This window comes from Serinus canaria, chromosome 22 (genome assembly GCF_022539315.1).
Source record: "Serinus canaria isolate serCan28SL12 chromosome 22, serCan2020, whole genome shotgun sequence".
NCBI classification, from domain to species: Eukaryota; Metazoa; Chordata; class Aves; order Passeriformes; family Fringillidae; genus Serinus; species Serinus canaria.
This window is the reverse complement of record NC_066335.1, coordinates 2064833-2092575: the sequence shown is the minus strand read 5'-3', so window position 1 is coordinate 2092575 and position 27743 is coordinate 2064833. Positions and strand designations below refer to the sequence as shown.

Here is a 27743-nt window from a genome sequence, read left to right as displayed (position 1 = left end):
CCTTTTAAGCCGCGCCAGCCGTGCGCGCGGGGCCGCCGCCGATTGGCCTGAGCCAGAGGGGAGCGGCCGCCGATTGGGCATGGGGCGCGTGGGGGCGTGGCCTTGGCGGCGGTCATGGAGCCCCGCACGGCCGGGCCGGGCCCGCCCGCGGCGGCCGCGCAGGTATGGGGGGCGAGGGGCGGGCACGGCCCCCGGGACGGGTAGGGCCCCCACGGAGGGTACGGCCCCCGGGACGGACAGGGCCCCTGGGACAGAAACGGCCCCCGGGGCAGGCGGGCAGCGCTCAGCCCGGCCCTGCCCCGATAACGGGCGCGCAGGGCGGTCCCCGGGCGGCCCTGCCCGGAGCCTCCCACGCCCCGCCGGTTCTCGTGGCTCTGCTCGCGGGCCCCTCCGGACGTGTAACGGGGCGGAAAGGAGCGCAGGGAGGGAGGCGCTGCCTGCGGAGCCGCTTCACGGGGACGTTCCTGGGGCGCGTGTGCTGGTGCGGAGATCCCGGGAATGCGGGGACACCGGAGCACTTTGCGGAGCGGGAGGGCCGCGGTAACGGGGCTGGGCATTGCTGGGTCCGGTGTCACGGCTGGGCATTGTGGGGTCCGTTAATGGCAGCTGGGTTTCGGGCAAATTCCGTGTGACGAGAAGGGCTTTGCCGTGCCGGAGCAGGTTCTGCTCTCCAGCCGCGCTTTGGCTTGGTTTGATTTTGTTTCTCCTCTGGGCTGTCAGGATGGTCCGGCCCTTCCATAAATCCCGGCACACAGGTTGTACAGCCTGCACTCCGGGAAGCAGCTCAGCAGCTTTGGGCTGCTTTGCCCGAAGGTACAGGGAGTCATTCCCTGAGCTCCTGAAATCCTGTTCTTCAGCATCCCCTCTGCCGTCAGGTGGAAACTCACATTCCCTACACATCAGTTATGGGATGGATCCAGGTAAATTTTCGGATATGTCCTGGTTGTGCAGACCTTCCATACAGAGACCCACATGAGCTGCAGCTCCAGGAGCTGAACACTGGCTGGTATGAACTTTCCTGAAGAGTTTTCTATCCTCTCGTTGGTGATGCAGAGCTGGCATTGAATCCTCCAGGAGCTGCTCACTTTGAGGGGCTGCACACCTCCCCCTGAGCCCAGCTGGTACAGCCAGGTTAGACCAGGAAAGCCTAAAAGTGGGGCAGATCAGCTGGAGGGCAAAGGACCCCCTGGCTAAACGCTGCAGGAAGGGCCTGACCTCGTTCCTGGAGCACCTGTGCCCATGTCCTATCACCTTCCCTGTGCTCTTCCCTTGTCCCCAGGCAATGGATTCTCCCTATGCCAACGGAGCCTACAGCCCCCCGTACCTGCACTACGCCAGCCTGCCCCAGGCACGGGGCTTCTACTGCTCGGGGCCCCCACGCAGCCCCTACCCCCCGGAGCCCCCGGGCCTCTACCGGCCCCCATCGCCCGCTCCCGCCTGGAGCTACGTCCCCCCGGAGTGTCCCCCCGAGGGCTCGGCCCTCCGCAGGCAGCAGGTCCCCGGCTACTCCCCACCACAGGTAAGGGCACTGCCAGGGGCAGGGCCTGCAGTTCCTGGCATGGGTCGTGGGGCTGTGCCAGGGGAAGTGGCTCTGGTGGGGCTGGGGGTGGCTCTGAGTGTCTTGTGCTGCCTGGTTTTACTCTTACTAAACTGCTGGGCACCCCATTCTCTGGACACCCTGAGCTTTTTGGGTCAGGAAAGCGGGAATTGGGCAGCCAACCTGAGCTGCAGCTGTTCCATCCAGCTGCCAGGGCTGTGTGAGGGGGCAGGGCTGGCAGTGCCCCCCTGTAACACCTATTCCAGGGCTGTATGAGGGTGCAGTCCCCCCCGTAATGCCTCTTCCCATCCCTGCAGACCCCGGGGATGCCGATGCCGCAGTATCCCTACGGAGACAGCAGCGCGGGGGTGACGGGGCAGGGCCCAGTGCCACAGCCCAGAGCCCTGGAGGACACCTGGGGTCCCCACTCTGGCTTTGGGGTGCAGCCTCGCTACGCCTGGCCCGCCTCGGGGCACGGCAGCCTCTACGTCTCGGATTCACACCACCCCTGGAATGGCAGCGGGGCTCCTTCCCACCCTCCCTCCTGGGAGTCACAGGGACAGGTGAGCTCCTGTTTGCATAGAGGGGACTTAAACCCTTGGCTGTGATTCTTGTGAAGGACAGGATGTCCTGGGTGGTTCTTGACATGGGTCTGACAGGCTTTCTCTGGGTTGGATCAGGAATTAAGCGACTCCATGTTTTTGGTCCCTAGGCAGTAGCAGCCCTGATGGGGTGTTTAGAGGTTCAGATTCCTCCTCTGGACAGGTGTCCCTTCCTGGGCTGTTTCTTTCTAACATGGGAGCAGAGCACGGTTCCCTGTCCCAAGCATCCCCAGCCCTGTCCACCATTGGGTGCAGGATGAGAGCAGAAACTTGCAGGTTGAAGGGAAATGCACTTAGAGATGTTTTCTCCCTCTGACTGCAGGACTCTGTCTACGACAGACCTGAGCAAAGCCCCGGCCAACACAGTTACTATTCTGATGGCAACCAGCGGCACTCAGGGCCAGTGAACGAGCACAGGGTGGCCAAGCCTGCCCCATCCCAACCCCGGGTGCAGTACAGTGCCCAGCCCCAGCTCTACGACCTCGCCCCACGGAAACCCGTGGCCAGGAGCCAGGAGCTGGGCTTCAAACCTGCTGACCAGCCTGCCACGCACCCTGCAGCCCTGCAGCTGGAGATTCAGAGGATCCTCCATGTGATGGGGGAGGCTGAACAGCTGGAGGAAGAGGTGGATGAGTTTGTAGGGAAAAAGACAGATAAATCCTACCGGCTGCTGGAGGAGATGTTGACCAAGCTGCTGCTGGAGCTGGATTCCATTGAGACTGGGGGCCAGGACAGTGTCCGGCAGGCCAGGAAAGAGTCCGTCCACAGAATTCAGGCCATACTGGAAAAACTGGAAAGAAAGGGATTGTGAAAGCACACGAGCCACAACACACAGCCTGTTGTTGAGGTTCCAAAGAGTTCTCTTAAATCTCAGCTCTTTCTGCTACGCACTATTGACAATGGAATAGCAATAAGCCCTGAGTTAACAAATCAAATCAAACCCACCAAAAAGCCAGCCCAGAAGCCCAGCCCTGACAAACAACTCAGCAAAGGACAAATGGAGAGAGGTTTGAAGCAGCAAAAGTATTGAATGACGATGTTGAAGAGAACTGGGCCAAGGATGGAGCCCTGTGGGGTTGTGTACAGAGTTCCCCAGACCAGGACCAATCTCTGGGTGCCTCCTACAGCCACAGCCAGTCTTCAAACACTCCTCAGATGTGCTGCAATGTGCAGCCACCAACCAAGACAATGGGCTTGTCCTCACTGCCTGTAATTTCAGCTTCAGCTCCCTTGCCGTGAACCCCGTGTGTCCTCAGAGGGGTTGTTTGGGTTTAGTGCACTCAAGGAGCAACACTGAAGTGCTGGAGGGAGGGACTGTGCTGGCACATGTCACGTCATGCTGTTCCTGCTGTGTGGTGCAGAGCCAGTGTGGGGTGTCCCTGTGGGCATAGGAACAGACTGGAAATCCCCGTTCTGCCACTGAAAGAAGTGCAAGTCAAGGCAAGAGCAGGGGCAGGATGCTTGGGTCAGAATCCCCTGTTTAATGTCCCTCTTCATCCTGTGAGTTCTGTCCCACTGTGCAGCATCACAGGGAGGGAACAGCTCAGCCTGTTCCAGCCTCCTGGTTACCACCTGCACAGCAACTCACTGCTATGTGTGGCACCTAATAAACCCTGACAAGTTTTAAATGTTATTTTGTAATTGAGAAGTCTTAAAGTCTCTTTTTCTTTAAAGAGAAGTGGTGAGGAAGGTTTTGTAACTCAGAGCAAAGCTCCAGCCCAGCTGTACCAACAAATAGAACATCTGAGAAGGCTGTTTTGGGGTGCCAGGGTGCCCCATTGCCTCCCAGGCAGTGCAGATGCTCCAGGAGCCTCCAGCTGTGGCTCTCAGGCCGGTGTGGAAGAGACTGGAAGGGATTTAGGATGCCTGAGGCTGGGAGTGCCCTGGCCATGCCCTGTGTGCTGCCAGCCAGCCGAGGTCCTGGAGGCAGATCCCACATTCCCAGCCAGTGCTGTGGGCACAGGATGACCTTTGGAGCTCGCTGGATGTGTCCATGACCACACGTGGTCAGCCTGTACAGCCAGCCATGTCCAGGGTGACCTGGGAGTGAGCTGGATGTCCTGGGACAGGGAAGGGCTCTGCTGCTTCATTTCATGTCAGGCTGGGAGCAGCCAGGCTGAGCTGTTCTGTGCTTTCAGCCTGGCAAGTGCCTCCCGGGGACTGCTGGCTGTGCTGGGAGATTAAAAATTGACAGTATCAGAGTGCTGCCCTGTCACTGTGCTGGTGTAGCCCCTGTGAGTGCCACCCCTTCCCCATCAGCTGAACCCATCCAGGTGGATATTCCTGAACAACAGTGCTTGTCCCTGCCTCCTTGGCAGAGGGTTATGTAAATCCCTGGAGCAAAGGCCACGATGAAGAAGTGGGCTGAAATGGCAGCTTATCATCACGGTCTGGGGATCCCACAGCTCCGTGGGACAGCGTGGCTGCCTGGGACACCCCAGCATCCCTGGGTGGGTTTTGTGTGTTTCCCCCAAAGCTGAGCTGGGATCAGGGGCCAGGCACATGTCCCACACCTCATCCTGCAGGAAGCTCTGCTGTAACCCATCCCTACCTGCTGCCTCTGCCTCCTCCACGCAGGACCAGAGTGTGTAACAGCTCTGGATGGTCTGACATGGGCAGGAGCTGTGTCAGCACCGACTGCTGCAGGCTCTGCAGGGTCCCCAGCTGCAGAACTGGGGAGCTGAGCACTCCTGACCCTTCTGCTTTCCTCAGCAGTCCCTGCTGTGCGACTGGGATAGCAGTTCCTGGCAACTGGTTCATCTTGCAGCATCCACTTGCAGCATCCACCCACATCACAACCCCCAAATTAGAAAGTCTGTCTCTGTTTATCGCTGGGCTCATCTCTACAGAAACCAAACTCTTACTCTGGGGTTGCCCGTTGCTTCTCCAGCAGTGCTGGAGTTTCTCAATCACCACGGTGGCTAAAGTGTCACAGAGGGACTGAAAAACAAACATGAAATCAGCACCGCGTGGTTTCTGCTGCAATCAGCCCATGCTGGAGTGTTTGTTCGGCTGCAGCTGGCACAGGGCTGGGTGTTTCCCTGCACCCCGGTGCCCTGCATCCAGCTCGGGGCCATCAACACTCCACCCGGGCCGCTGCCAGGGCAGGGAACGCGGGCAGGGGTCATAGGGAGGGACCAGGGGCAGGGAACAGGGACCAGGGACAGGGGTCACAGGGAAGGAGCAGGGGAAGGGAACAGGGGCAGGGAACAGGGACAGGGGACATGACGGGGACCAGGGACAGGGACCACGGGCAGGGGTCACAGAGAGGGACCAGGGACAGGGAACGTGGGCAGGGGTCACAGGGAGGGACCAGGGGCAGGGAATAGGGACAGGGACCATGGACAGGGATCACAGGGAAGGGAACAGGGGCAGGGGTCACAGGGAGGGATCAGGGGCAGGGGACAGGGACCAAGGGAAGGGAACGGGGCAGGGAACAGGGACAGGGACCAAGAGAAGGGAACACGGGCAGGGAACAGGGACAGGGACCAAGGGTCACAGGCAGGATAACAGGCAAAGGTCGCGGGCAGGGATCGCGGACAGCAGTCGCAGGGCTGCGGGGAGGGGCTGCGGGCGGAGATCGGAGGCAGGGGTGCAGGCAGGATCTCCAGCAGGGACTGCGGGCAGAGACTGCGGGCAGAGATTGCGGGCAATCCCCGCTCCTCCCCGACCGTGACGGCGGGGGCGGGTCGCGGGCAGCACCGCCCCGGGCTGGGCGGTCTCCGGGGCCGGAGCGGAGCCTGCGCTGCCGCCCGAGCCGGGCCGGGCCGGGCCGCGCCGCGCCGCCGCAGCAGCCACCGGGGCAGCGGGGCCGGTGCCGCTCGGAGCCGCTCGGGCCGGGTTCCCGCGGCGCAGGGCTCGACCCGCGGAGCCCCCGGTGGCGGCGGCGGGAGCGGCGCTCCCGGCTCGCCCGCAGCAGCCCCATGGCGGCGCTGGAGCTGCCGCGGCAGCCCCCGAACGCCGCCGAGTCCCCGGAGCCGGAGCCCGGCGGGCGCTACGAGGCCGTGGTGCCGCACTGGTTCTACTGCAAGGTCACGGACACGCGGGAGCGCTGGGTGCCGTTCAGCGCGCAGGACTCGGAGCGGCTGGAGGCGGCGCACGGCTCAGGTAGGGCGGGAGCGGCCGGGACAGGCGGGCGGGGGTCCCGCGGCACCGCCGGGCCCAGCTCCCACCGCCCTCCGGTTCGGCATCCCCACTCTTGGATCACCCTAAGGAATGGGCCTGCTGAGGCTGGCGGGGGAGCATCAGGTGTGTGCTTGGAATTCTTCCCTGGGCACATCCGTGGCTTCCACCTGGGATGCTAGATTTTCCCTCGAGGAATTTTAAATTGGGGCTTTTTTGGCCGTGTGCCTGCTCCCAATAACTGAGTGGATGCATCAAATGGTCTGACCCCATTCAACTGATACTGCTCTGAATGATATATAATCATGCTGCAAAGCATCCTCTGGTGAGGCTGGGAGAACGCTGCCAGGATGGCAGGAATTCCTCTGGGAGAATCTCACAGCACGGAGCTGTGCCTGCTATGGCAGCAAGGATTGGAGGTCAGCTCCAAGCCCTGTGCTGAGACCCATGTGTGCCAAATGTCACCATCTGTGCCACCTGCTGCTGCCACAGGCAGAGCTCCGATTGCCCAAGGATTGGCTCTCATCCTTCCTCGCCCAGGAAGTTTCAGATTAGAGGCCATGCTGCTCATCCCCGGTGCTGCTGCCTGGCCCAGCCTGGCACAGGGTGCTGTGCCACCAGCCCAGCCCACAGGCAGACCCAAAAGGCAGCAAAATTTGAGTTTGAGTCTGTTTTGGGATCTGTAGAGAGTTCTCTGTTTTGGAGAGGAATGCCTTAGAGACAGGAGACCCTGGTGCACCCCCACTGTTACACAATGCACTTCCCAGGGCCTCAGTTTCACTTTTACCCTCCAGGCCAGGCAGGGAGAAGCCACATAAGCATGTACCTGAATTGGAGAGAAGGACAGTGTAGTGTAATCTTTTCATCTTACCTTCTGCCTCTGGGCGAAGTCCGACTCGGGGCATCTCGCCCCGACAGCGTTCTCTGAACCTGGGTCCGGAGGTGGTGCTGCTGCCGTGGTGGCTGAGCTGCCCAAGGGGGTGCTCCAGCCTCTGGGAGCTTGCTATTCCAGGTCTGTGAGGATTGACTGCAGGCCTGTTCCCCCAGGGAAGGACCAGGATGGCGTGGTGGTGCCCACCTCGGGGGGCAGGTACGACGTGCACCTGCGGGCGCGGCAGCGCGTGGCCGTGTACTGGGAGGAGGAGGCGGCCGAGGTGCGGCGCTGCACCTGGTTCTACAAGGGGGACAAGGACAACAAGTTCATCCCCTACTCGGAGTCCTTCAGTGAGAAACTGGAGGTAAGCACACCTTTCCCACTGGTTTCCATCCCAGCTTCTCCTCATCACACGCTGCCTCTGATGTCCCAAACCCCGTACGAGGCCACTGGCAGGCCTGAGGACATGAACTCCAAAGAGGCTTTGGCAGGCATTCCTGCAGCTCATCGATGTAACTGTGAGCTCTGCCGTGGCCTCCCCTTCCCCTGCCCTCAGTGCATTCTTCCACCCCACCTGAAAGTGCCAGGCTTTCCTTTGGCATGATGCAAATGCAGAGGTAAATAGGCAGACCTATACAAATACCCATCTTTGCAATAATCTCCATTCTGATGTACCAAAACCAGTTCTAAGGGGATGGGGAAGTCTGATGCTGCTGCTGTTAAAGCGAGGAGCTCTTAAGCATTCTCAGCAGGTGATCCTGGGATGACCCTGCTGCTCCTCCAGCTGATTTCTCTGCTTCTTTTGCAGAGTATTGATAATAGATTCTGAAAATTGGGTGGGGAATGTCTCAAGAGGTTGAACATTGATGGGCATCCTTCCAGCTGACTCACAGTGGGTGTTCCCTTCTGTAGGAAGCTTACATGATTGCCATGACCCTGGGTGAGTGGAAGAAGAAGCTGGAGTCCCCCAACAGAGAAGTCATTATCCTGCACAACCCAAAGGTGAGCAGGGCCTGGTGGTCTCTGTGGTGACCAGCGAGGACATCCCCTTGGGTCTCTTTGTGCTGTTCCCTTCAAATGGCTTTGTCCCAAAGGCATTCCACTCACCTGCCTGTGCCAGAGGAGAGGGCAGTGGCAGCTGAGCCTGCCAACAGCTTCACATTTCTTTCCAACACCTCTGTGGGCAAAGCACGGTCTGGTACCACCCTGTGTCACCCAGCAGCTGCTGTTGCTGTCCTGCTCCCGGGTCACTGACAGGCTCTTCTTGTTCCCAAGCTGATGGTTCACTACCATCCCGTTGCCAGCTCCGACGACTGGGTCTCCACCCCCACGGAACAAGGCCGGCCCCGCACTGTGAAGAGGGGAGTGGAGAACATCGCTGTGGAGATCCCCAACGGTGAGCCTGCTGCTCCCCATCCCAAACCCTGGCTGGTGTTTTCCAGCCTGATCGCTCACAAAGACTGGAGGAAGCTCCCATGATCCTTTAAGTGAAGTGCATGTCAAAACATTTTGTGCCAAAAGGATCCAAATGGTTTCAGAAACCTCCCCAGCCCCGGCGAGCTGCAGATCCAGGGGAGGGTGGTGAGCTTCCAGCTCCTGTGCAGAGACAGAGCTGCTGGGAGCTCTGCAGTGCCTGAAGTGACCCCTGAGGTCTCGATTTGTACAGGAGGGGAGTTTCTTTGCCTGCTAGGGACAAAGTGCTTTATCGCTTACCTTCCTGCTGGTGACTGTCTGGGGCAGTGCTGTCCCCATCTCTGCAGCCAAGTGTCAGCTCTGTCCCCTCCCAGCTGCCCTGAGCTGCCCGTGGGGCCTCAGGACTTGTCCCCATGGGGACATCAGGCAGCTGCTCCATTTTCCATGCGTGCCTGCCCTCAGGAAGGCATGTATGCAAACTAAGGTGTGTGGGAAGCAGAGAACAAGCCCTGACTCCACCTGGGCCCTACCTGGGAGATGCAGCTCCATGGGGCTCCTCAGAGTGGGCTGGGCATGGGGCAGCTGCACTGAGCCCTCCTGATCCTGCAATTCCCTGTGCTGGACAGGGGTGAAGGGCAGTGGGGACGACCAACCACCTCTTCCTCTACTGTCCTGTTGGTCCAGATCCATCCCAGAGCAGCTGACCTGAGCAGGACAGAGAGAGATGTGAGAAACCCCAGCAACCTTGAGGTGTAAATGCAGGCACTAGGGAGGGTTTTCGTGGGCCGAGGTGAGGGTGGGAGGCTCCAGCCCTGCCCAGGGCTGTCCCTGCTGGGTGCTGTCTGCTCAGCACCCTGACCTGCCCTCCCCTCCTCAGGAGAGCCGCTGCAGATCGACCACCTGGTGTTCGTGGTGCACGGCATCGGCCCCGCCTGCGACATCCGCTTCCGCAGCATCGTGCAGTGTGGTGGGTGCCCAGCTGGGGGAAACTGGGAGAGGGACCTGGCAGGGCAGCCTGGGAGGGCAACCTGGGAGGGGAGCCTGGCAGGGGAGCCTGGGAGGGGAGCCTGGGAGAAGAACCTGGGAGGGGAACCTGGGGGGGACAACCTGGGAGAGGAACCTGTGAGGGCAACATGGGAGGGCAACCTGCCAGGGGAACCTCACCCTGGGGCTGGCACACGCTGCCTCAAACCACCCTGACCCTGGCAGGCTCCACGGCCAGGCCTGCTGGGAGAAGTGTGAGCTGACTGCCTGACTGTGGGCAGTGTGAGCAGAACGCTCACTGACCACCAAATCCACCTTCTGAAAGGGTTTAGGCACCTGCTGCTCATCGGTTTTGCTTCACTACAGAGTTATTTTTTATAAATTTCTGAAAGTTTCTTATCCTGCCCCTGTGAAGGAGGTACAGATGGGCAGTGAAATCCAGTAAGCACACGTGGCAGGACATGGAGCCTCCCCTGATCTGTAGTTAAAGATTCAGGGACTTAGGGGAGCAGCAGCAGATTAAAGACCCCAGTGGGATTTCCCTGTAATGATCTTTCATGGTATTAAGTGTGGTTGGTGCCATGGGCTGGCCCCAGAGCCTGGTGCATCTCCCTAAGAGCTCTTCTGTTTCACAGTGAATGATTTCAGGAACGTCTCCCTCAGCATGCTGCAGGCACACTTCAGGAAGGCCCAGGAGCAGCAGCAGGTCGGACGGGTGGAGTTCCTGCCTGTGAACTGGCACAGCTCCCTGCACTCCACGGGCGTGGATGTGTAAGTGTCCAGGGCTGGGGGGTGGCAAGGGGCACAGGCAGCCTCCTGTCCCAGAAACTCCACTTCTCCTGTTGCAAAAGCTGTGAGTTTTTAGGGTAGGAGTGAGCAGGACAGACAGGGACCCCCAGAGCAGCTCCCCACTGCCATTCTGCAGCACGCAGCAGGTGCCCGCTCTGATCTCTGAGAACAGAGGCTTCTGCCTTCCCTGGCTGATCTCAGGAGGGACTGTGGACATCCATACCTTGCTAATGCCTCTGAGAGCTGAGTACACGGTTCCTGCACTGCAGCACTGCTCTGCAGTGCCCCAGCAAGGGCAGAAAGAAGGCCAGGCTCCTGGGGAAGAAAGGGCAGGCTCTTTATTCTTGGAGTGTAAGAGCACAGGCTGTGCTTTGCCTTCAGCCTGGGCATAAGCTGAGGGTCTGAATTACAACACACAACGCTGGAAACTGTGTCAATCCTCCTCGGAACTCATGCTTTGCTGTAGAAACAGGTTGGGGTTCCGTGGCTTCCCCAGCTGCAGCCCCCCGTGCCCTTTCCCCGCAGTGACCTGGAGCGGATCACGCTGCCCAGCATCAACCGCCTGCGTCACTTCATCAACGACACCATCCTGGACGTGTTCTTCTACAACAGCTCCACCTATTGCCAGACCATCGTGGACACGGTGGCCTCGGAGATGAACCGCCTGCACCGGCTCTTCCTGCAAAGGAACCCGCACTTCAGGGGCGGGGTGTCCATCGCGGGCCACAGCCTGGGTGAGGGCTCGCCCGCCGTGCCAGGGAGCAGGGAGGGCACAGCCACAGCTGCTCTGGGTTAGAAGGGACACCAGCCACGAGACCAGGTTGATCCAAGCCCTGTCCCAGCTTCCAGGGCTGTGGCAGCCACAGCTTCTCTAAGCAGCCTGTGCCAGTGCTTCACCACTGAGTAATAATTTCTTCCTGCTGTCTAATCTAGCCTGTCCTCTGCCAGTTTAAAGCCATTGTCCCTTGTCCTGTCACTGCCTGTAAAAAAGCCCAGGGTGCAGCTCTTCCATCCCAAAAAAGAGGTGGCTCGGGCTCTTCCCCTCCAGATGCTGATGCTCTGCCCATGGCTGGTTTCTAGGGTCACTCATTTTGTTTGATCTCCTGACGAACCAGAAGGCTGATCCCGAGGAGAAGGAGCACTGTGTGCAGGTAGGGGAGGCCACTGACCCCTCCCTCCTGCAGCTGCGTGGGGATGGGGCAGAGAGCACAATGTGCACAGGAGCAAAGTGGTGAGCAGAAAGCATGATCCCTTCTGGATCTGTTCACAGGGCTCCAGGACAACCTCAAGCACGGGGGGTATTGAGGAAGTAAAAGAAATCCTGAAGAAGCTGGAGCTGTCTGAGTACTGTGATGTTTTTGAGAAGGAGGAAATGGACAGGCAAGCACTGGTGAGAAGTTCCCCTGTTTTAATGGCTCTTCTTTGCTTTTCTCCCCCATTCTCCCAGCTCTGCACATCTTCTGGTACTGAGTCCCACATGAACTATCTCTGAGGAGGAACACAGTCCCGTAGAACAGACCCTTCACCATACCTCCGCTCCTGGACTAACACCAACCTTGCTTATTTTCCAGTTCTTGTGCACAGAGAAAAACCTGAAAGAAATGGGAATTCCTTTAGGGCCCAGAATGAAAATACTCCATTACATCAGCTCCGAGACAGGGACGAAGGTTTGTTTTCCACATGGCTTGTGCTCATGCCATCACATCCCATCCCATTGCATCCCTCTGACACAAGGACCCCTTTGTGCTGCTGCAGGGTCGGAGCTCAGCAGCTCCTGGGCACAGTGAAGGTGTGGCTGAGCCAGGGTCCCCATCCCAGCTCGGGGACAGCTCCAAGGATGGCAGGAGCTGCCAGTACCGGGACGTTGGCTTGGGACAGGTACAGCTGAGCTCTGGCTGCACCCTAAAGCCCTCCTGACACAGCACAGGGATTGTCTCATGAACAAATCTGAACGTCCCCCTGTCCCAGGTCTCGGCAAACTACCCCCAGCTGAACTACAAGCCCAGCATCTTCTTTGCCTTTGGCTCTCCCATCGGGATGTTCCTCACGGTGCGAGGAGTGAAGCGCATCGACCCCAACTACAGCCTGCCCACCTGCAAGGGCTTCTTCAACATCTTCCACCCCGTAGGTATAAGAACCAGAGCTGTCCTGCGTGAGACACGTGGAGCACGAGCCCTGGCCACTGTCACTGTCCCCCTCTCGTGTGCAGTTTGACCCCGTGGCCTATCGGATCGAGCCCATGATCGTCCCGGAGCTGGAGTTTGAGCCCATGCTGCTGCCCCACCACAAGGGCAGGAAGAGGATGCACCTGGGTATGGCACAGGCAGCCCCTGTCCCCCTGCCTGGGGTCGCTGCTGCAGCCCCCAGCCCCACAGCCAGCCCCCTCCTGCCTTGCAGAGCTGAAGGAAGGGCTGACTCGCATGAGCGTGGACCTGAAGAACAACCTGCTGGGCTCCCTGCGGGTGGCCTGGCAGTCCTTCACCCGTTCCCCTGTGCCAGCCCTGGAGGCGGGGAGCTCTGAAGCTGAGGCAGAGGCAGAGGCCAGCACTGAGAAGCAGCCAGGTCAGTGGTGGGGGGCATGGGGGAGCCAGGGATGCAGCCCCCAGAGCTGCCCGTGAAGCAGCGTGCCTGGAATGCCACAGCCACACTGCCCACCACCTGTGCCCAGCAAAGGGATCACCTTTGGGCTGTCCCTGAATGCTGTGGCCTTCTCCTGTTAGCACCTGATGAAGGGGTTTTCTGGGGGGGGTCTCAGTACACCACACCACGTTTTAAGCCCCCCCCTCCTCTGGGTGTCCTTTGCACTTCAGCTGCCTCTCCCCTGTGTGAGCTGCAGAGGGGTGAGGGGAGGGCATGGCCCTGCTGTTGTATTGCCATGGCTGCTGGTGCCCTAGGGCTGAGCCAGGCTGCTCCTCCTCCCTGCAGATGCAAAGCCAGAGGAGCCCCCAGCCACAGTGAAGGAGGAGACCCCTCCCATCAACGTGGGGAAGCTGAACGGGGGGAACCGCATCGACTACGTGCTGCAGGAGAAGCCAATAGAGAGCTTCAACGAGTATTTGTTTGCACTCCAGGGGCATCTCTGCTACTGGTAAGTGTCTGTGTGATGCTCAGGGCTTCAGATTTACATGTGGTGAAGCAGAATGGCATCAGTTTGAAAGCCAGTGTAGTGAGAAAAGCCTCAGCTGGTCAAGGGAACAAGGTCTTGTCCTGTCTGTGACACACAGAGGGTGGGCACGGACAGAGGAAGGATGTCACTTGTGAGCCGGGGTCAGGGCAGGAACAGGAGGGGCAGGTTGGTAGCAAAGGCAAAGAAGAACTTTATTTTAAAAGACCACGTGGTTTGTGTAGAGTGGTAAGATAGATTCTGTTCTATTGGCTAACAAACAGCAACATCTTTCTCATGCACTGTCCTTGAGAGGAACAGAAAAACAAGGTAGAAAATCAGCACCTGCAAATTGTTTATAGTCAACAGGTTATCATCTCTTTCCAGTTCCCTAAAATCTCTCACAAGCCCCTGTGAGAAACGCTTCCATTTCTCTCTCCCTGTCCCATGGCATCCACAGAAGGGCACCTGTGGTTCTCCTCGTGCTGCCTGCATTGCAGAGCTCTGCATCTGCCCCAGCTATCACAGATGGCCTGGCAGAGTGCAGGGAAGCATTCCCTTCTGATGCCCTTTCCTCCCCTGCAGGGAGTCGGAGGACACTGTTCTGCTGGTTCTGAAGGAGATCTACCAGACACAAGGCATCGCACTGGATCAGCCTTTACCAGGGAGCCAGTGACCCCCCTGTGCTGTTCTGGCTGTGAGTCACCTCTGCCTAAACCCCTTCTGCATTTCCCAGGACACCTCTGAGGAGATCTGGTTGATTTGGGGGAGTAATATCCATTATCTGAGGCAGGGAACATGTGTCAGCTTTCTTCTCTGGCCTCTCAGCACCTTTGGCTTCTTTCCTCTTCCCTGCACGAGCATGATCAGACATGAGGAGAGGACCAGGGAGGGTTCAGGGGCCTGGATTCTGACTGCAGCTATTCCTGTGTTCTCCTTTTGCTTTCTCAGGTTTAATCCCACAGAGTACTCACCAGGAAAGTCCAGATCTCTTCTCTGCCTTCCTCTCTCCTCTGCTGCCGTGTCCTGCATGCTGCTTCCCAAGTACTTGCTGCTGCCTGGAGATAAGGACGGATTTTCCTCCATTTTGGGTAGGGCTAGGGGGAAAAACTGTCAAGGAAAACCACTTCTGCTCAAACACACACACCACCTGTACAGTGACTCCCTGTGGCAACGTGTACTTTTAAGCCTGCACCCTGTGAGTCCCCACACCAGCAGATGAGCTGTCTGGGCTCAGAACCCAGCGAGGCCCTGAGCCCACACCTGGCTCTGTGAGGACACTCACAGCCCAGGACCTTGAGGAGAAAAAGCCTTAAACACAGCATGGGAAGAGCTGCAGCAGTCTTGGAGCAAGGGAGATTGCTGACTGCTGACACAACCCCCCCAGCAGGACCCGGGAGGTGAAGCTCAGGGCACAGACTGCTGCTGAGCCACAGGGGCTGCCCAGCAGCCACACTCAATCCCTGCACTGCTGCTGCACCCTGTGAGAGTGGCATGCTTGTGCTCCTCCCTGCTGTGGGGTGCTGCTGGGAACAGCTCAGCACCCCAACCCAAACCAACCAGCCCACCCAGACCCTCCCCACAGTCCTGACCCAGCCAGTGCTGTTGGGGACAGCTCAGCACCCCAACCCAGCCCACCCAGACCCTCCCCAGTTCTGCTGGGGACAGCTCAGCACCCCAACCCAGCCCACCCAGACCCTCCCCATGGCCCTGACCCAGCCAGTGCCCCCCTGTCCCTGCTCTGAGGAAAGCTTCCCCTCCAGCTGCAGCCAGCCCAGGGAACAGCAGCTGCTGCTGGCAGTGCCAGGCAGGGTGAGCCCTCTGGGCCCTGCAGGGACACAGGGCAGGGCTGCTGTCCCACAGGGCTGGCAGGTGAGCACAGAGATCTGTGCCCTCCACGCTCCCATCCCGGTTTAGCTTTAAATGTACAAAACGCAGCCAGCAAAGGTGGAGCCCAGATCCAGCAGGGTCTGGCCACTGCAGGAACGACACCAGCTCTGTAGGCAGCTCAGTCTGCACCTGCCTTGAAGCTCTTTTCTGAGGGGGCAGGGCTGGAGAGCCTCTGGGATCCTTCCCTGGGCACCAAAGCCCCGGGCCTGGGGCTCCAGTGCTGTGTGAGGTGTTGCTCAGCCAAACCACTTTCCCTCCTGCTGACTTTTGCCCTGCATGGGGTAAGGAGCCTTTTTTCCCCACAGCCTGTTGGTTTGTTTTTCCTCCATTGTCTGTTATTTGCACTATTGGAAAGGTTTTGTTTGCAGCCTCTATCCCTCCTCCCCTCCCAAGGAACAGAAGCTGTTCTTTACCTGACTGCAGGAACAGCCAAGCTGCTTGGTCAGCACCTGACCCACTGCTGGCTAAGGTCTCATGGGAGTAGGAAAAGGGACAGTCTTAACATGGGACACTAATGATCAGCTTTTTAAGTTATGCACTTTGTTTAAAAAAAAAGGAAGTTAAATACATTTTAAATGTTATTTAATGTCTTTTCCAGTAAAAGCCAAAATAAATAAGTAGATGACTGTGGTGTGTGCATGTCTGGGGGGAGAGGGAAGGGCTGGAAAACTCCCACGTGCAGTTTTGGGGGAAAGTAAAGCTATTTCTGTAATTCCACTGAAGCTGCAGAGTTACAGAGGGTGCAAACTGCAGCTGATGGGGAGGTGTTTCATTACTGACTCACCTGCCTTGCTCTGCTGCACCTCACCCGAGCTGTTTGCATGTACACACACTTGAGACCTGTCTTGGAAGGGACCAGGGACAAACAGCTGCTCCCAGAGCTCCTGCCAGGCAGCAAGCCCTGGATCTCAGCAGCACTCTGCCCTTTGTCTGAGACACACCAGGCAGGGAAATCAGGGATGCTCTCAGTGCAGGGATGCTCCCAGACACCATTTCATTTTCTGCTGTCATCTCCTTGAAACTACTAAAGCTGCAAGGAAAGAGCACCCATCAGAACCCCCTGCAGACACCAGAGGAAATGGCTTATAAAGCAACAACCCAAACCCTGAAATAAAGTTTTAGCACCACAGGTCATTACAAAAATTAAACTTTATTTGGGAAATTAGAAAAACTCAAAAGTTGACAGGTCCTGCACTTCATTTCCCCGGAGAAGGGCTGGGACAGCTCAGCTGGACTGCAGGGAGGTGGCCAATGGTGCTTCCTGGACTGGACACAAGAACTTCCACTAGACTGGGCACACTGGGCTGCCACATTTTCCCACTTTGTGTTCAGGACCTTCACACCCATTGGGTCTTTGTTCAGGTTGGCAGCCCGAGTGCCTCCCTCGCTTCACAGTGGGCCTGAAGAGGGGGTGGCCTACAAAATTCAATAAATGAAAAAACACAAGGGCCAGGGCAGGCAACTCACCAGCTCAGCAGGAAACACCTGCCCAGGGGTTCGTCCTCACTTCTCCTGAGCAGCCTCCCCCAAGCCTCGCCCTGCCCTGGCACCCAGGGAGAGGCAGGACAGAGCCTGGCACTAAATGTTCATGTGGAAGCTGGGAGTTGGAGGCTTCTCCTCGTGCACTGGCAGTGCTTTGGGCTTGGCCAGAGATGGTTTGTGGCACGTGGTGTCTGTCAGGGGAGGGTAGTACTGCCTGTAGCACAGGTATGCGAGCACCAAGCCCATGGCTGAGCCAGCCAACACATCTGTGGGTGAGACCAGAGCAAAGTTAACAGCCCTTCCTCAGCAGCAGCTTTTCTGCCAGATCCATAACCTGACTTGGCTGTAAACCCAACTTTGGTATGTATTTCAAAACCACAGAGGAAGGCATCAGTTCCCTGCAGGTGGCAGCAAAATTGCCACTGGAGGAGTGAAAAAAAAAACCAACCCAAGTTGCTGCTGGGGGCTCTGAACACTTATGTGGCACCAAAGCCCCCTGTGCCAGGAGTGCCCTGCTCAGGGCACCTGCTGAGCCCCATCCAGGTGCACCAGCAGATGCTCACCCACCTTCCCAGTGGTGCTTGTAGTCACAGGTGCGGGACACGGCGATGAGGGTGGCCAGGAAGAGGGGCAGGAGGAAGGCACAGAAGCGCAGGGCCCGGCCCCCCCGGCCCGGAACAAAGCTGTGCAGCTTCCCTGCCAGGTAGAAGGCAGAAAAGGCAAGACCAGCAAAGGCAACTGGAAGAGAACAGAACAATGTTGGTTCAGAATAGCTCCAGGCTTTGCTGCCAGACCCTGACCCTGACCCTCTGCTGCTGCAGTGGGAGGGCTGTGAGAGATGTCTGTCTGTCCCTGTGAGCCAAGGGAAGTACCAGCTGGGAGTGTGTTGGGGAAGATGAAACAAGAAAGCCTTATCAATATGATTGCCTGGCAAAAGATGTTGAGAATATGGAAACTGTAAGTGAGATTGAAGTGAAAGCAGCTCTGAGATCCCTCAGTCACTGCACACCTGGCAAACCATGGTGTGGCTGGCTGAAGGCAATCCCCTTTGGATGGAGCAGCACCCTCTGCTTGCAGGCAGCTCCAAGGGGCAGAGCAGACCCTGCTGGCTCGGCAGAAGGGCCCAGAGAGGAGTTTTTATGCTTTAAAATGGAACACAGTGTGGTAATGTAATGATTCTTACAGGCTGTGTGTAAATGCTGTAGGATTTGTATCTTGTACTACATTGGTCAGTGAGAATTAGAATATTCAACACAGAAGAAGATTTATGGGATTGGAAGGGGAACCTCACTCTCTTACTCTCTTATCCTCTCTCTGTCCCTCATCTTCTTTACCACTCTCTTCTCTCGGGCCTGCTCTGAGCTGTGTTTGGCAGCTCCCAGCAGGGCCCTGCACCCAAGCCCTCTGCAATAAACCACAAGTTCCACGACCTGGCTTCAGAGATCTCTCATCTCCATCCATCCTGACCATCCTACCCCCGACCTAGAAGCTAGAAGGATCCTAGAAGCTGCTACCTGGATCACATCCCTCCTTCTGGGGTGCAGACAGCTTTGGACCACATTTCTCACCCCGTTGCTTGGCAGAGGGAAACCCGAGTCCCTCTCAGAATGCAGCCAAAGCTGTGGGGTGCAGGAAAACAAATCCAAGCTGCCCTTGCCGTGGGTGCTGCTGCCCAGGGCTGCAGGAAGGAGAGGGGGTGGCACTCACAGGAAGCGTGTCCGCTGGGGAAGCTCTTGCGGCCGTCGCTCACCCTCCGCGCGTCCCCCGTGCACAGCAGCTCCGCGTTGGCTCGGCCGTCCGGGAAGCAGCGGTGGAAGAAGTCGGGCCGTGGCCTGGGACAGGGAAGTGCAGCTCAGGGCCCTCCTGTGTGGGCACTCCCAGCCCCTGCAGGGCAGCAGGGAGCAGCAGGGAGCTGCGCGTGCCAACGCCATCCTCCCCAGCCCAGGCCTAAGTGAGCCCATCTGAGTGATGGCCTGAGGCAGCAGCTCCCCAGTGTTTTTTCTATTTCTAAATTGTCTTTGCAGCTATAAAAAACCCCACATTCTTTCCAGGCTGAGCATGCCCAAGTTCAGCTCCTGGCCCTGACATGGTTATCACAGAATCACAGAATAATGAGGTTGGAAGAGACCTCTAAGACCGAGTCCAACCTGTGCCCTAACACCTCAACTAGACTATAGCACCAAGTGCCTTGTCCAGTGTTTTTTTAAACACATCCAGTGAAAAATTTTTTCCTAATATCCAACCTATTGGTCTCTTCCACTGGGCAGCAACTGACAGAACCAGAGGACACAAGCTACATCAGGGAAGGTACAGGTTGGATATTAGGAAAACGTTTTTCACCAAAAGAATAATAAAGCACTGGAATGCTCTTCCCAGGGAAGTGGTGGAATCACCATCTCTGGATGTCTTTAAAAAAAGACTGGACATGGCACTGGGTGCTATGGTCTGGGTGAGGTGTTAGGGCACAGGTTGGACTCAGTCTTAGAGGTCTCTTCCAACCTCATCATTCTGGGATTCTGGGATTCTGTGACACCTTCCCTGATGTAGCTTCAGACTGTGTCCTCTGGTTCTGTCAGAGAGACCAACCCCACCTGTCTGCAACCTCCCTTCAGGAAGTTGTAGAGAGCAATAAGGTCACCTCTGAGCCTCCTCTTCTCCAGGCTAAACAACCCAGCTCCTGCAAACATTCCTATGGCAGAGCTGCCTCCCCCGCGGCGCAGCTGGGAACCAGCCAGTCCTCACCTCCCCACAACGAGCTTCAGGGCATTTGTGAAAACCCCATTCAGGGCAAGAGCAAGGCTGGCAGCTGAGAGAGAGCAAAAGGGTCACATCAGCATGGTTCCCACCTGAGAGTGCAGCACGTTCAGGCATGGGCAGGGCTCAAGCTGCCTTTCCCTGGAACAAGGAGCAGCTCACCAAGGCAGGCTTCCCTTGTGTCCTCGTGGTCAGCGCCCATGAACAGCCTCGCCAGGAGGATGAGCAACAAGGGAGACAGAAATGCGATGAACTGCACAACACAGGGAGAATTTCAGGTGTCAGTGAAGCAGGTTTAAGTTCTCACCAGAACACAAGAGCACTTACTCAAGACTCTTGAGTGCACTTCCCTTCCCCAAGGCCAAGCAGCAATCTGTCCTCCACGATCACCGCAGTTCCATCAGAACACAACACCCCCTCAAGGTGGATTTGCAGCAGGCCCTGATGAGCCCGGCACGTCCTTTGGTTCTCAGACAGCTCTTCTGGCAGAGTGCTGCTCTGGCTGGTTGTTGGGGGTGTCCCCAGGCACAGCACCTCAGCTCTGCCCTCCCTGCAAGCCCCAGCATTAGCGCTCTGTCAGCAGCACCCTCGCTCTGTCAGCAAAACCTCAGCAGCTGCTGATTCAGAGCAGGCAGTTATCATCATCCCCATCTCAGCCCTGGGGGATTGCACCCTGGGACATCCTCACCACTGCCAGGCTCCCATGGAGTCTGTTCCCACCTAAACTCTGGCACATGTCCTGCTTTGCACTGCCTGTTCCAAATGCTATCCCGAGGTTTTGTCCTTAACGTTTAGTGGCCACCTCTTGCAGGAAATCCCACCTGCCATTTGCCAACTCGAGAGGCACAGCCCTTCACCTGACACCTGTGACAGAGGGAGCCAATCCCTCTGACACACTGCTCTCTCCTGGAACTCCAACACAGACTTAGTCAAACTCTTCTAAACAAGCCTAGAGCCGTTTGAAAAACATTTGACAATAAAATGATAATAATAAATCCCTGCTAAAAATAGCTGCTTGCAAGGAAAACATTCCCTGATAGCAAGAGCTGTGCTATCTTCCACACACCCCTAAGTGAGACGTGGAATGGATTATGGACAACAGTACAAAGTCCTAATCAGTTTATGAACTTCAAATCCCCACAGCAAGGGATGGTAAAGCCTCAAAATATGACAAAAATCACTGTATGTTTGGCCTGGTTGGTACTAATCTCACAGAATGGGTAGAAAGGGACCACTGGGGACCATCAATCCAATCCCTCTGCTCAGGGTCCGCAGAGCACATCACCCAGGACTGTGTCCAGATGGATTAGGAGTATCTCCAGGTAAGGAGACTCCCACTGTCTGGATAGCCTGTGTCATTGCTCAGTCACCCACACAGGAAAGTTCTTCCTCCTGTTCAGGTGGAAATGTTCCAGCTTGAGTCTCTCACCCCACTGAGCAGAGCCCGGCTCCATCCTCACAGCCCCTCCCTGCAGCTCTTTATCCACATGGATACGATATCCTGCACTTTCTGCAACGTGCACTAGGAGATGCAGGTATTGCAGCACAAGCTTTTAGCCAGCAGCTTCGCTTTAATAAAAGAAGAGCTGGTAATTCGAGAATAAATCCAAATAAATGCAGGAAACACTGGCACAGGCTGCCCAGAGAAGCTGTGGATGCCCCATCCCCGGAACTGCTCACAGACAAACGATGTAGGGCTTGCTCTAGTGGGAGGGGGGCACCCCCCCGTAGCGGGAGGGACAAAATGATCTTTTAAGATCCCTTCCGATCCAAACCACGTCAAGAACCCACTGAACTTACAAACATGAAGACCGTGGGGACGTGATCCACTTCAACGTAGGGGCTTTTGTAGAGCCACATCTCCTCGGGCTGCACCACGCGCTGGAAGGGCGGCAGGAACTCCATGATCCTGCAAGGAGACGAGCGAATGAGCGGCGGGGGCGGGCGGGGCAGGGCAGGGCAGGGCAGGGAGGGCGGGGGTCCCGCACCCACCCGAAGGTGGCGAGGAGCAGCAGCCGCAGCGCGACCTCGCCAGCCAGCTCCGCTCGCCTCATGGCCACTGCCCGCCCGCCGAGCCCCGGGGCGGGGCGAGCGCAGCCCGGCACGGCCCGGCCCGGCCCGGAGGAGGGACCGGAGCGGAGAGTCCCGTTATCCCCACCCCGCCCCAGCCCCGCCCCGAGACGGAACTGAGTCATCTCATCATTGGAACATTCAGAACGATTTATTGAAGTCAACCTCAAGCAAAAAAATTTCAGATCAGTGGAATGTCATTAAAAACCTTTCCAAAGGAATCCTCACGGAAAAGCAAAAGGGAAAAAAAAAAAAAGAAAAGAAAAAAAAAAAGAAAACAAATAAACAAAAAAACCCCAAAAAACCACATCTGAATTCCAGAGTATTTGTAAAATTAAAAAAAAAAAAAAAAAGGCAACATCTCAGTAAATAGAATGTACAAAAATTATATGTTCTACCATCACACACAGTCAGTAAGAAGCTAAAATATTACAGGCAAGTCTCAATACGCTCTACCTAGAGGACAGGAGCTATCTATGTACAGGGAACCAGCTTTACAGGCTTCACACTATGCAAGAGGACAGAGGCCAACACAAACCCCCCAAAATATTGGATATCTCAAAGTCTATGTGGCAACATCAAGTCATGATACAGTAATGCCCCGTGGAATCAGACACTCTTCGGTAGTGCCAGGGCTGCATCTGCGTCCAAAACCTCTTCCAATACCAACTCCGGTGAATATCGACGCTTTGCTATTAAAGACTCGAGTGATTTCGTTAAAATAACATTTCACAGAATCTACAAAGTTTGTTACAGATAAACAAAGTCTACAGAAATAACGACTCTACAAAGGTCCATCTTACAGAGCACGTGGGGATGGAGACGGATCCGCGGGGATCTGTGTTGTGCAACATCACTCGCGTGGAGACAGACGGGCTGGGGTCCTCAGAGCACCCCAAATGCAACCCCCAACCCCTGGCTCAGATGGGACAGGATCACCCTGTTGGGGGCTTGTTGGAAAAGTGACACCAAAGTGAGATACAGATCCACCTGGAACAGGGGTTCGTCCTGTAGGGGTTCGTTCAGTCTGGTTATGACCCAAAAGTGAGAGAGAACTGCAAGGTGGGGGGTTCCCAGGGACCCCAGGCAGCTGGCATCTCCAGAGGGACCCCAGGCAGCTGGCATCTCCAGAGGGACCCCACGCAGCTGGCATCTCCAGAGGGACCCCAGGCAGCTGGCATCTCCAGAGAGACCCCAGGCAGCTGCCTGCCCCTGGAGCTGGCGGTGGCACAGCGAGGGCACAGCCCCGGGGCACAGGGAGTGGTAAATGGCTTTGGCAAATTCATACATGTTTTCCCTTTTTTATTCACATTAAGCACAGAAATCCCCTACACAAAGCACAGTTCCAGCTCCCTACCTCCCGCTCTGGAGCAGCAGGACCCCTCCCAGGGGAACACAGACCTGAGCTGCTCACTGGGAAATACAGTATCACAGGAAACAACCTTTCTTTTCTTCCTGTTTTGCCTTTTTCTCTTTCTCCTTTTTCCCCTCAGAACAACACTGGGAATACATCCAACGTGTAGGAGTGTATCTTAAGTGCAAATGTTTTTGCTACACAAAGAGAAATGGTGGGGAAAGCTGATGGGAATGGGAAGCAAAGGGACAGCACTGCTCCAAGGTCACAGTCTCCCACACAACACCTGGCGAGCACACACCTCTGAGCCAGCTGCTCCCAAACCCTCCCGTTTGCCATGGATCCACTGCACAGGGGAGCAGGAAGGAATTGGGGGGGGGGGGGAAGTCAAGGACATTTTCAATGCAGTATACAAAAAAAATCATGTATAAATAAAAAAAGCTGTAAAAGGAACCGCAGAGCTTCAAGTACATTAAACCCTGAATTCAATGAGGCAGAGGTTTCCATGTTAAAGTGACTTCTCCGTACCAGCGTCGGACACCCCCATCCCACCCTCCCCCCTCCCACATAATTCTGTAAAGTTTCAATATATACAGATTTTATGCTCATTAATAATTATGTCTAGTAATTGTGTCTTTCCCATTCTATCCTGAAATTAAGATAAAAGAAGGGTTTTTTTAAGAAGAAAGGCCAAAAATCCACATTCCAGCCCTATTACTCCATTTGAACTGATTCTCCAAGATCATGTGGTGACCAGAGAAGGTGATTTGCCCACGAAATTTCCTTCCTGAGCTGCAAACACCTTCAACAGCCTATGGACAGGACAGGTCTATACAATAATCTGACAGCTACAACAGCTAATGCTTGCACAATGTGTTCAGGAATGGTGGAACCAGCCTCTGCACCACTGGAATAACAGAATCGTGGAATTCTTGCTCCTAAATTCAGCTGGCCACAGACTGCAGGATACCTGCACTGTGCCCAGGTGCAGCTGCAGAGGAGAAGCTCCAGTAAACCACAAACCCTGTTCCTTGGGCAGGGCAGCTCAGGCACCGCCCAGGTGCCAGAGCTGGAGGCAGGAGTTCACCAGAAGTGTGGGGCCACCCCAAAAATGTAACAAGAAAGTAGGTGAAAAACATGTCACTGGGTTCCCATGAAGGAAAAACAATGTGCTGGGACAGCACACTGCAATTCTCCACCAAAATTACCAGTTCTGTGGATTTCCCCTAGGTCTCAGCATGAAATAACCCAACTATCCAAGATTCCTTATTTTGGAGCCCACACAAATTAATTCAGCAGCTGCCTCCCACTCTGCTGAAGCCAATCCATTAGAACAGCTGTGCAATCTTTTCCCTACAAAGGAGCTGTACTAAGCAACTACATTCTGGTTACTCAGCTTACAAAGACGTGGTTAAAATGTACATTTTAGCATCTGAGCCTGGCACTCAGAACAGCCCCTGCAGTCACCAAGATCCTCTGAACTGGCCTGTTCTCATCTAACAATGTTAAAGCTTTTTTGAATGACTCACCTTCTCTTCAGTTCAGAGTTTTGTTCACAAACTAAACAACCTCTCCTGTTTTTCCTCCTGAGTCCAAGCCCAGCTGCTCGCTGCTATGAATCACTTTTTGGTGGAAAAAAGAAGCATCTCTAAGAATTCTGAACACAAAGTGAGCCAAGACATCGAGTGGCACAGGAGGAGCAGCAGCAGCCTCCATCACAGCATTTGAGAAGTTTAAAGCCTTCTGTGCCCTGGCACAGCCAGGGTGGCCACTGACAGTCTGTGGCTCCTGTCCAATGCTCCCAAAGTGTCCTGGTGCTGCCACACCACGTCCCTGTGCTCAGCAAGTCACCATGGACAGGGAATGAATGGAGCAGGTTGGGGCACTCACACAGCAGCACAGCACCAGCAACATATCTGATATATATACACATATATATATATACATATATATATATATATAAAATATATCAGCTGATAGCTGCAATATCAGAATGCTCTGACTTCAGAGAAAATCACTGAACATGATCAAGCCTAATAAAGAATATAAAGTGAACACCTCAGGCCCTACAGACACGGTAGCAAGAGCTGTGTTTGGAATTTCTGAGAAGGTTAAACATCCTCAATGAGAGCATAAAAAGAGACATTTCCCACACAAAACGTTAAGAAAAATAAAATCCTTTTTGTACCTTATTTTTTCTTTAAAAATACCAAAATCCAGCACTGCTTTCCAGAAGGGTTAGTGTTAGACCCTGACTGGAGCATGGCCCACAGCAGGAAGTGCTTTAGGGATCCCAAAGCTGCTGCCCCAGCAGTGCCCCAGCCCTGTGGGGTCTGGCACCCCAAGGGAGGTGTGGGCAGGTGCTCTGGGCTGAGTCCAGGGCACAGCAGCTGCTCAGGGACTGTAGTGTATCCATCACTGATTGCACACACAAAAAACTCCCCCTGGACATCAGTTTGAGGATGAGAAGGATACCAGGCAGAGGCAAGACATGGTCTAAATTCCACACAGACTTTTTCTTGATCTCAGAAGTCTCCGTGTTCCCACAGGTTTGTGTAAGCGGTTTTCCAGAGACAAGGTTCTTAATTCCAAGGCTCAGTTCAGCCAGATGCCAGCAACATTTGATTCTTTTCAGTACCCACGAGCAAAGGCTGGCAGGGAGCAGCTGTTACCACTACACAAGTCAGAAGTACTTGCTGTACCAGGGCAGGGGGGGGACAGTGCTTGGTGAGATCGTGGGCTGGGGGAGGAAGAGTCACCTAAACTAGCTCCAGCCTAGGGACACCAGTGCCCTGTGGCTCCTTGCACAAAAAAAAAAAAAATGGAGGAATATAGGTTTTCTAAAAAAATTCTGGAGCAAGAGCCAACATAAGCCACATGAAAGCCTCACTGAAGGAATCTGTCTGATTAACAGAGGGAATCCAAGACAGAACCATCTCCTGAGGCATCAGCTGGCTGCTGGGTTATGGCCCCTTACCCAGACACAAAATACCCTGTTCATTGAGGAAGTGCTGAGATGTTCCTCAGCTCCATTAACAATGAAGATTAAAGTTAGAAGATCTCTCTCAACAAAAAAATATTAACACTCCATCAAAACCAACATGCACATGGGTCAGGTCCCTCACGTGCCCAAGTCTCCCTGAAGCCAAGGGGAGCCTGAGGAGGCAGGACTGAAGAATCACTCAGTAACTGCCATCAAACCAGGTGAGGAACCCACTGGCAGGACTGTCTTCAGCTCTGACTCAGGCTGGGAGCCTCTCCTGCCTGGGAGGGTTTCCAAAATATAGGTGGGATACAGAAACGACCACTGTGCAATTAAACTCTGAATTTTTGCATGTCTGCAAACACCTAAGACAGCTGTGGAGCAAGGCACCACCATTTCTTCCTCACTGCCAGACCTTGTGTTACGAGCACTTCCCAGAAGTCACACACCTGATTTCTCACAGGAAAAGCTTCACAATAATATTCATAAGTAAACATGAGAGACAACCTACCTTCTCCAATGCCTTTAACAATAAGTACTGGAACAGAGGCATTGCAGAGTCACCTGGTCTGACACCCACACCTGTCTGTTTGGCATCTCAGTGTTACAGAGGGGAGAGGCTTTGCTCTTTCCATAAACTAGACACAAAAGTTACGTTGGCTTCGCTGTTTTGTTTTTAAAGACACGATGACTGATCAAAGCCAGATCTTCAACACCCTTTCAAAATTAAATAAATAAATATGTGGCTATGCTTTGCTTTCTACACTCAAAGAACATTATTTTAAACAGAATATTCTTTTCACTGTCAAAAGGTTTACGGTTTTCTTCAAAGGCCAAGACGCTCCTGGTTTCCAACAGTAAGAGCTGCTGTAGCACATTCAAGGGTAAAAGAAAGACCAAACAATAAAAACCAAACACCACTGCCTGGTCCTTCTCGCTCAGGTCAATGGTCCCATTCCAGCTCACACGTGACGGCTGCGAGGACAAAGCCGAGTGTGGCACTGCAAACTCTGAGTTCATCGCCTGCTGCCCCTCTTCTCCCCTCCCATGTTTGTTTTTAACCAAATTCACTCCTTTGCCTCTTCCACAGCATTCTGTGCTTCCAATTTGCACTTGATCTTGCTCCAGTACTCGGGTGCCACGGGAGATTTGGGGTCGTGTGCGGAGCAGCAGAGGCGGCCGTCCAGCGCCGACGGCACCAGGGCTCCCTTCTCATGATCCTTACAGAAGGAGTGGGGGCAAAACTCACAGAAGGACACGGCAGGATTGCTACAGATGTCACACTGATGCCATGGACATTCCCACTTTCCTGAGGAGGGGAGGAGAGAGAGAGAGAGGAACTGGAATTAGTGCACTGTGGAGACAGCGCTGGCCTTTAACCCTCACTCCATGCTCAGATGAATGCAAACAAAGTTCAGAGAAATCAGCCACTACTTCTGCTTCTCATGTACAAGAATCTGACTGAACACAGTTCTGTTCTGCATTTTTTTTAGGCAAAAAGATGATGTTCATGTTTCAATCAAAATAAGAGGAAGTTTGATTGATTCAAGGAGAGGAAGAAGAGCAACATTAAAAAGTCTGACAAAGCCTCTGCCCACCAGTTCCATTTAGGAACAGTCATCTGATGTACTGCTAAAAGTGAGTGGTATAACAAAAGCAAATTCAGTGCACTTAGTGCAAATGAATACTGCATTTAATGTAAGTGAAAACTGTATTTTATGTTATGTACATGAATGCTGCATTTCATCTCCAATGCTGTCCTGTAGCAGTAAGGAGATGTTGAGCA

General features: G+C 55.2%; 4 protein-coding genes across 17 annotated transcripts in view; 2 read left to right on the top strand and 2 right to left on the bottom strand.

The window, feature by feature from the left end:
- Positions 1-46: 46 nt before the first annotated feature.
- BAG4 (BAG cochaperone 4) lies at positions 47-3772 on the top strand. Of its 5 annotated transcripts, none has more exons than XM_050982844.1 (5): positions 47-162; positions 721-920; positions 1280-1519; positions 1855-2100; positions 2462-3772. In XM_050982844.1, exons 2-5 carry the CDS (start codon positions 906-908, stop codon positions 2948-2950), a joined length of 990 nt encoding a protein of 329 aa, XP_050838801.1. In that variant the 5' UTR covers positions 47-162; positions 721-905; the 3' UTR covers positions 2951-3772. The 5 variants fall into 5 exon arrangements, with proteins under 5 accessions (XP_050838801.1, XP_050838799.1, XP_050838800.1 ...); XM_050982846.1 differs by lacking the exon at positions 47-162 and adding an exon at positions 1054-1131 and having other exon boundaries at positions 186-920; XM_050982842.1 differs by lacking the exon at positions 721-920 and having other exon boundaries at positions 62-162.
- Positions 3773-5882: 2110 nt separating this feature from the next.
- Positions 5883-15940, top strand: DDHD2 (DDHD domain containing 2). The gene is made up of 17 exons (XM_009097752.4): positions 5883-6246; positions 7309-7499; positions 8048-8137; positions 8411-8531; positions 9426-9515; positions 10168-10303; positions 10847-11055; positions 11402-11472; positions 11592-11711; positions 11893-11988; positions 12077-12199; positions 12290-12445; positions 12531-12633; positions 12719-12883; positions 13247-13409; positions 14010-14121; positions 14376-15940. Exons 1-16 carry the CDS (start codon positions 6063-6065, stop codon positions 14098-14100), a joined length of 2109 nt encoding a protein of 702 aa, XP_009096000.4. The 5' UTR covers positions 5883-6062; the 3' UTR covers positions 14101-14121; positions 14376-15940.
- Positions 15941-16448: 508 nt separating this feature from the next.
- PLPP5 (phospholipid phosphatase 5) lies at positions 16449-26613 on the bottom strand. 4 transcript variants are annotated; one of them, XR_001991918.3, is made up of 8 exons: positions 21543-21811; positions 21351-21459; positions 19713-19803; positions 19539-19602; positions 18504-18628; positions 17364-17534; positions 16782-17062; positions 16449-16580 (listed from the first exon to the last, which is right to left on the bottom strand). XR_001991918.3 is itself a non-coding variant. In XM_050983140.1 (7 exons), exons 1-7 carry the CDS (start codon positions 21602-21604, stop codon positions 16600-16602), a joined length of 753 nt encoding a protein of 250 aa, XP_050839097.1. In that variant the 5' UTR covers positions 21605-21691; the 3' UTR covers positions 16449-16599. The 4 variants fall into 4 exon arrangements, 3 of the variants coding, with proteins under 3 accessions (XP_050839097.1, XP_009095943.2, XP_018778238.3); XM_050983140.1 differs by lacking the exon at positions 16782-17062 and having other exon boundaries at positions 16449-16730; positions 21543-21691; XM_009097695.4 differs by lacking the exons at positions 16449-16580; positions 21543-21811 and adding an exon at positions 26469-26613 and having other exon boundaries at positions 16592-17062.
- NSD3 (nuclear receptor binding SET domain protein 3) overlaps positions 21952-27743 on the bottom strand; it is a 39201-nt gene continuing 33409 nt past the window's right edge. For all 7 annotated transcript variants that reach the window (XM_050983131.1, XM_050983136.1, XM_050983133.1 and 4 more), the window contains one exon: positions 21952-27266. In XM_050983131.1, coding sequence (XP_050839088.1) covers positions 27025-27266 — 242 coding nt within the window. In that variant the 3' untranslated portion in view covers positions 21952-27024. The remainder of the gene's footprint in view (positions 27267-27743) is intronic.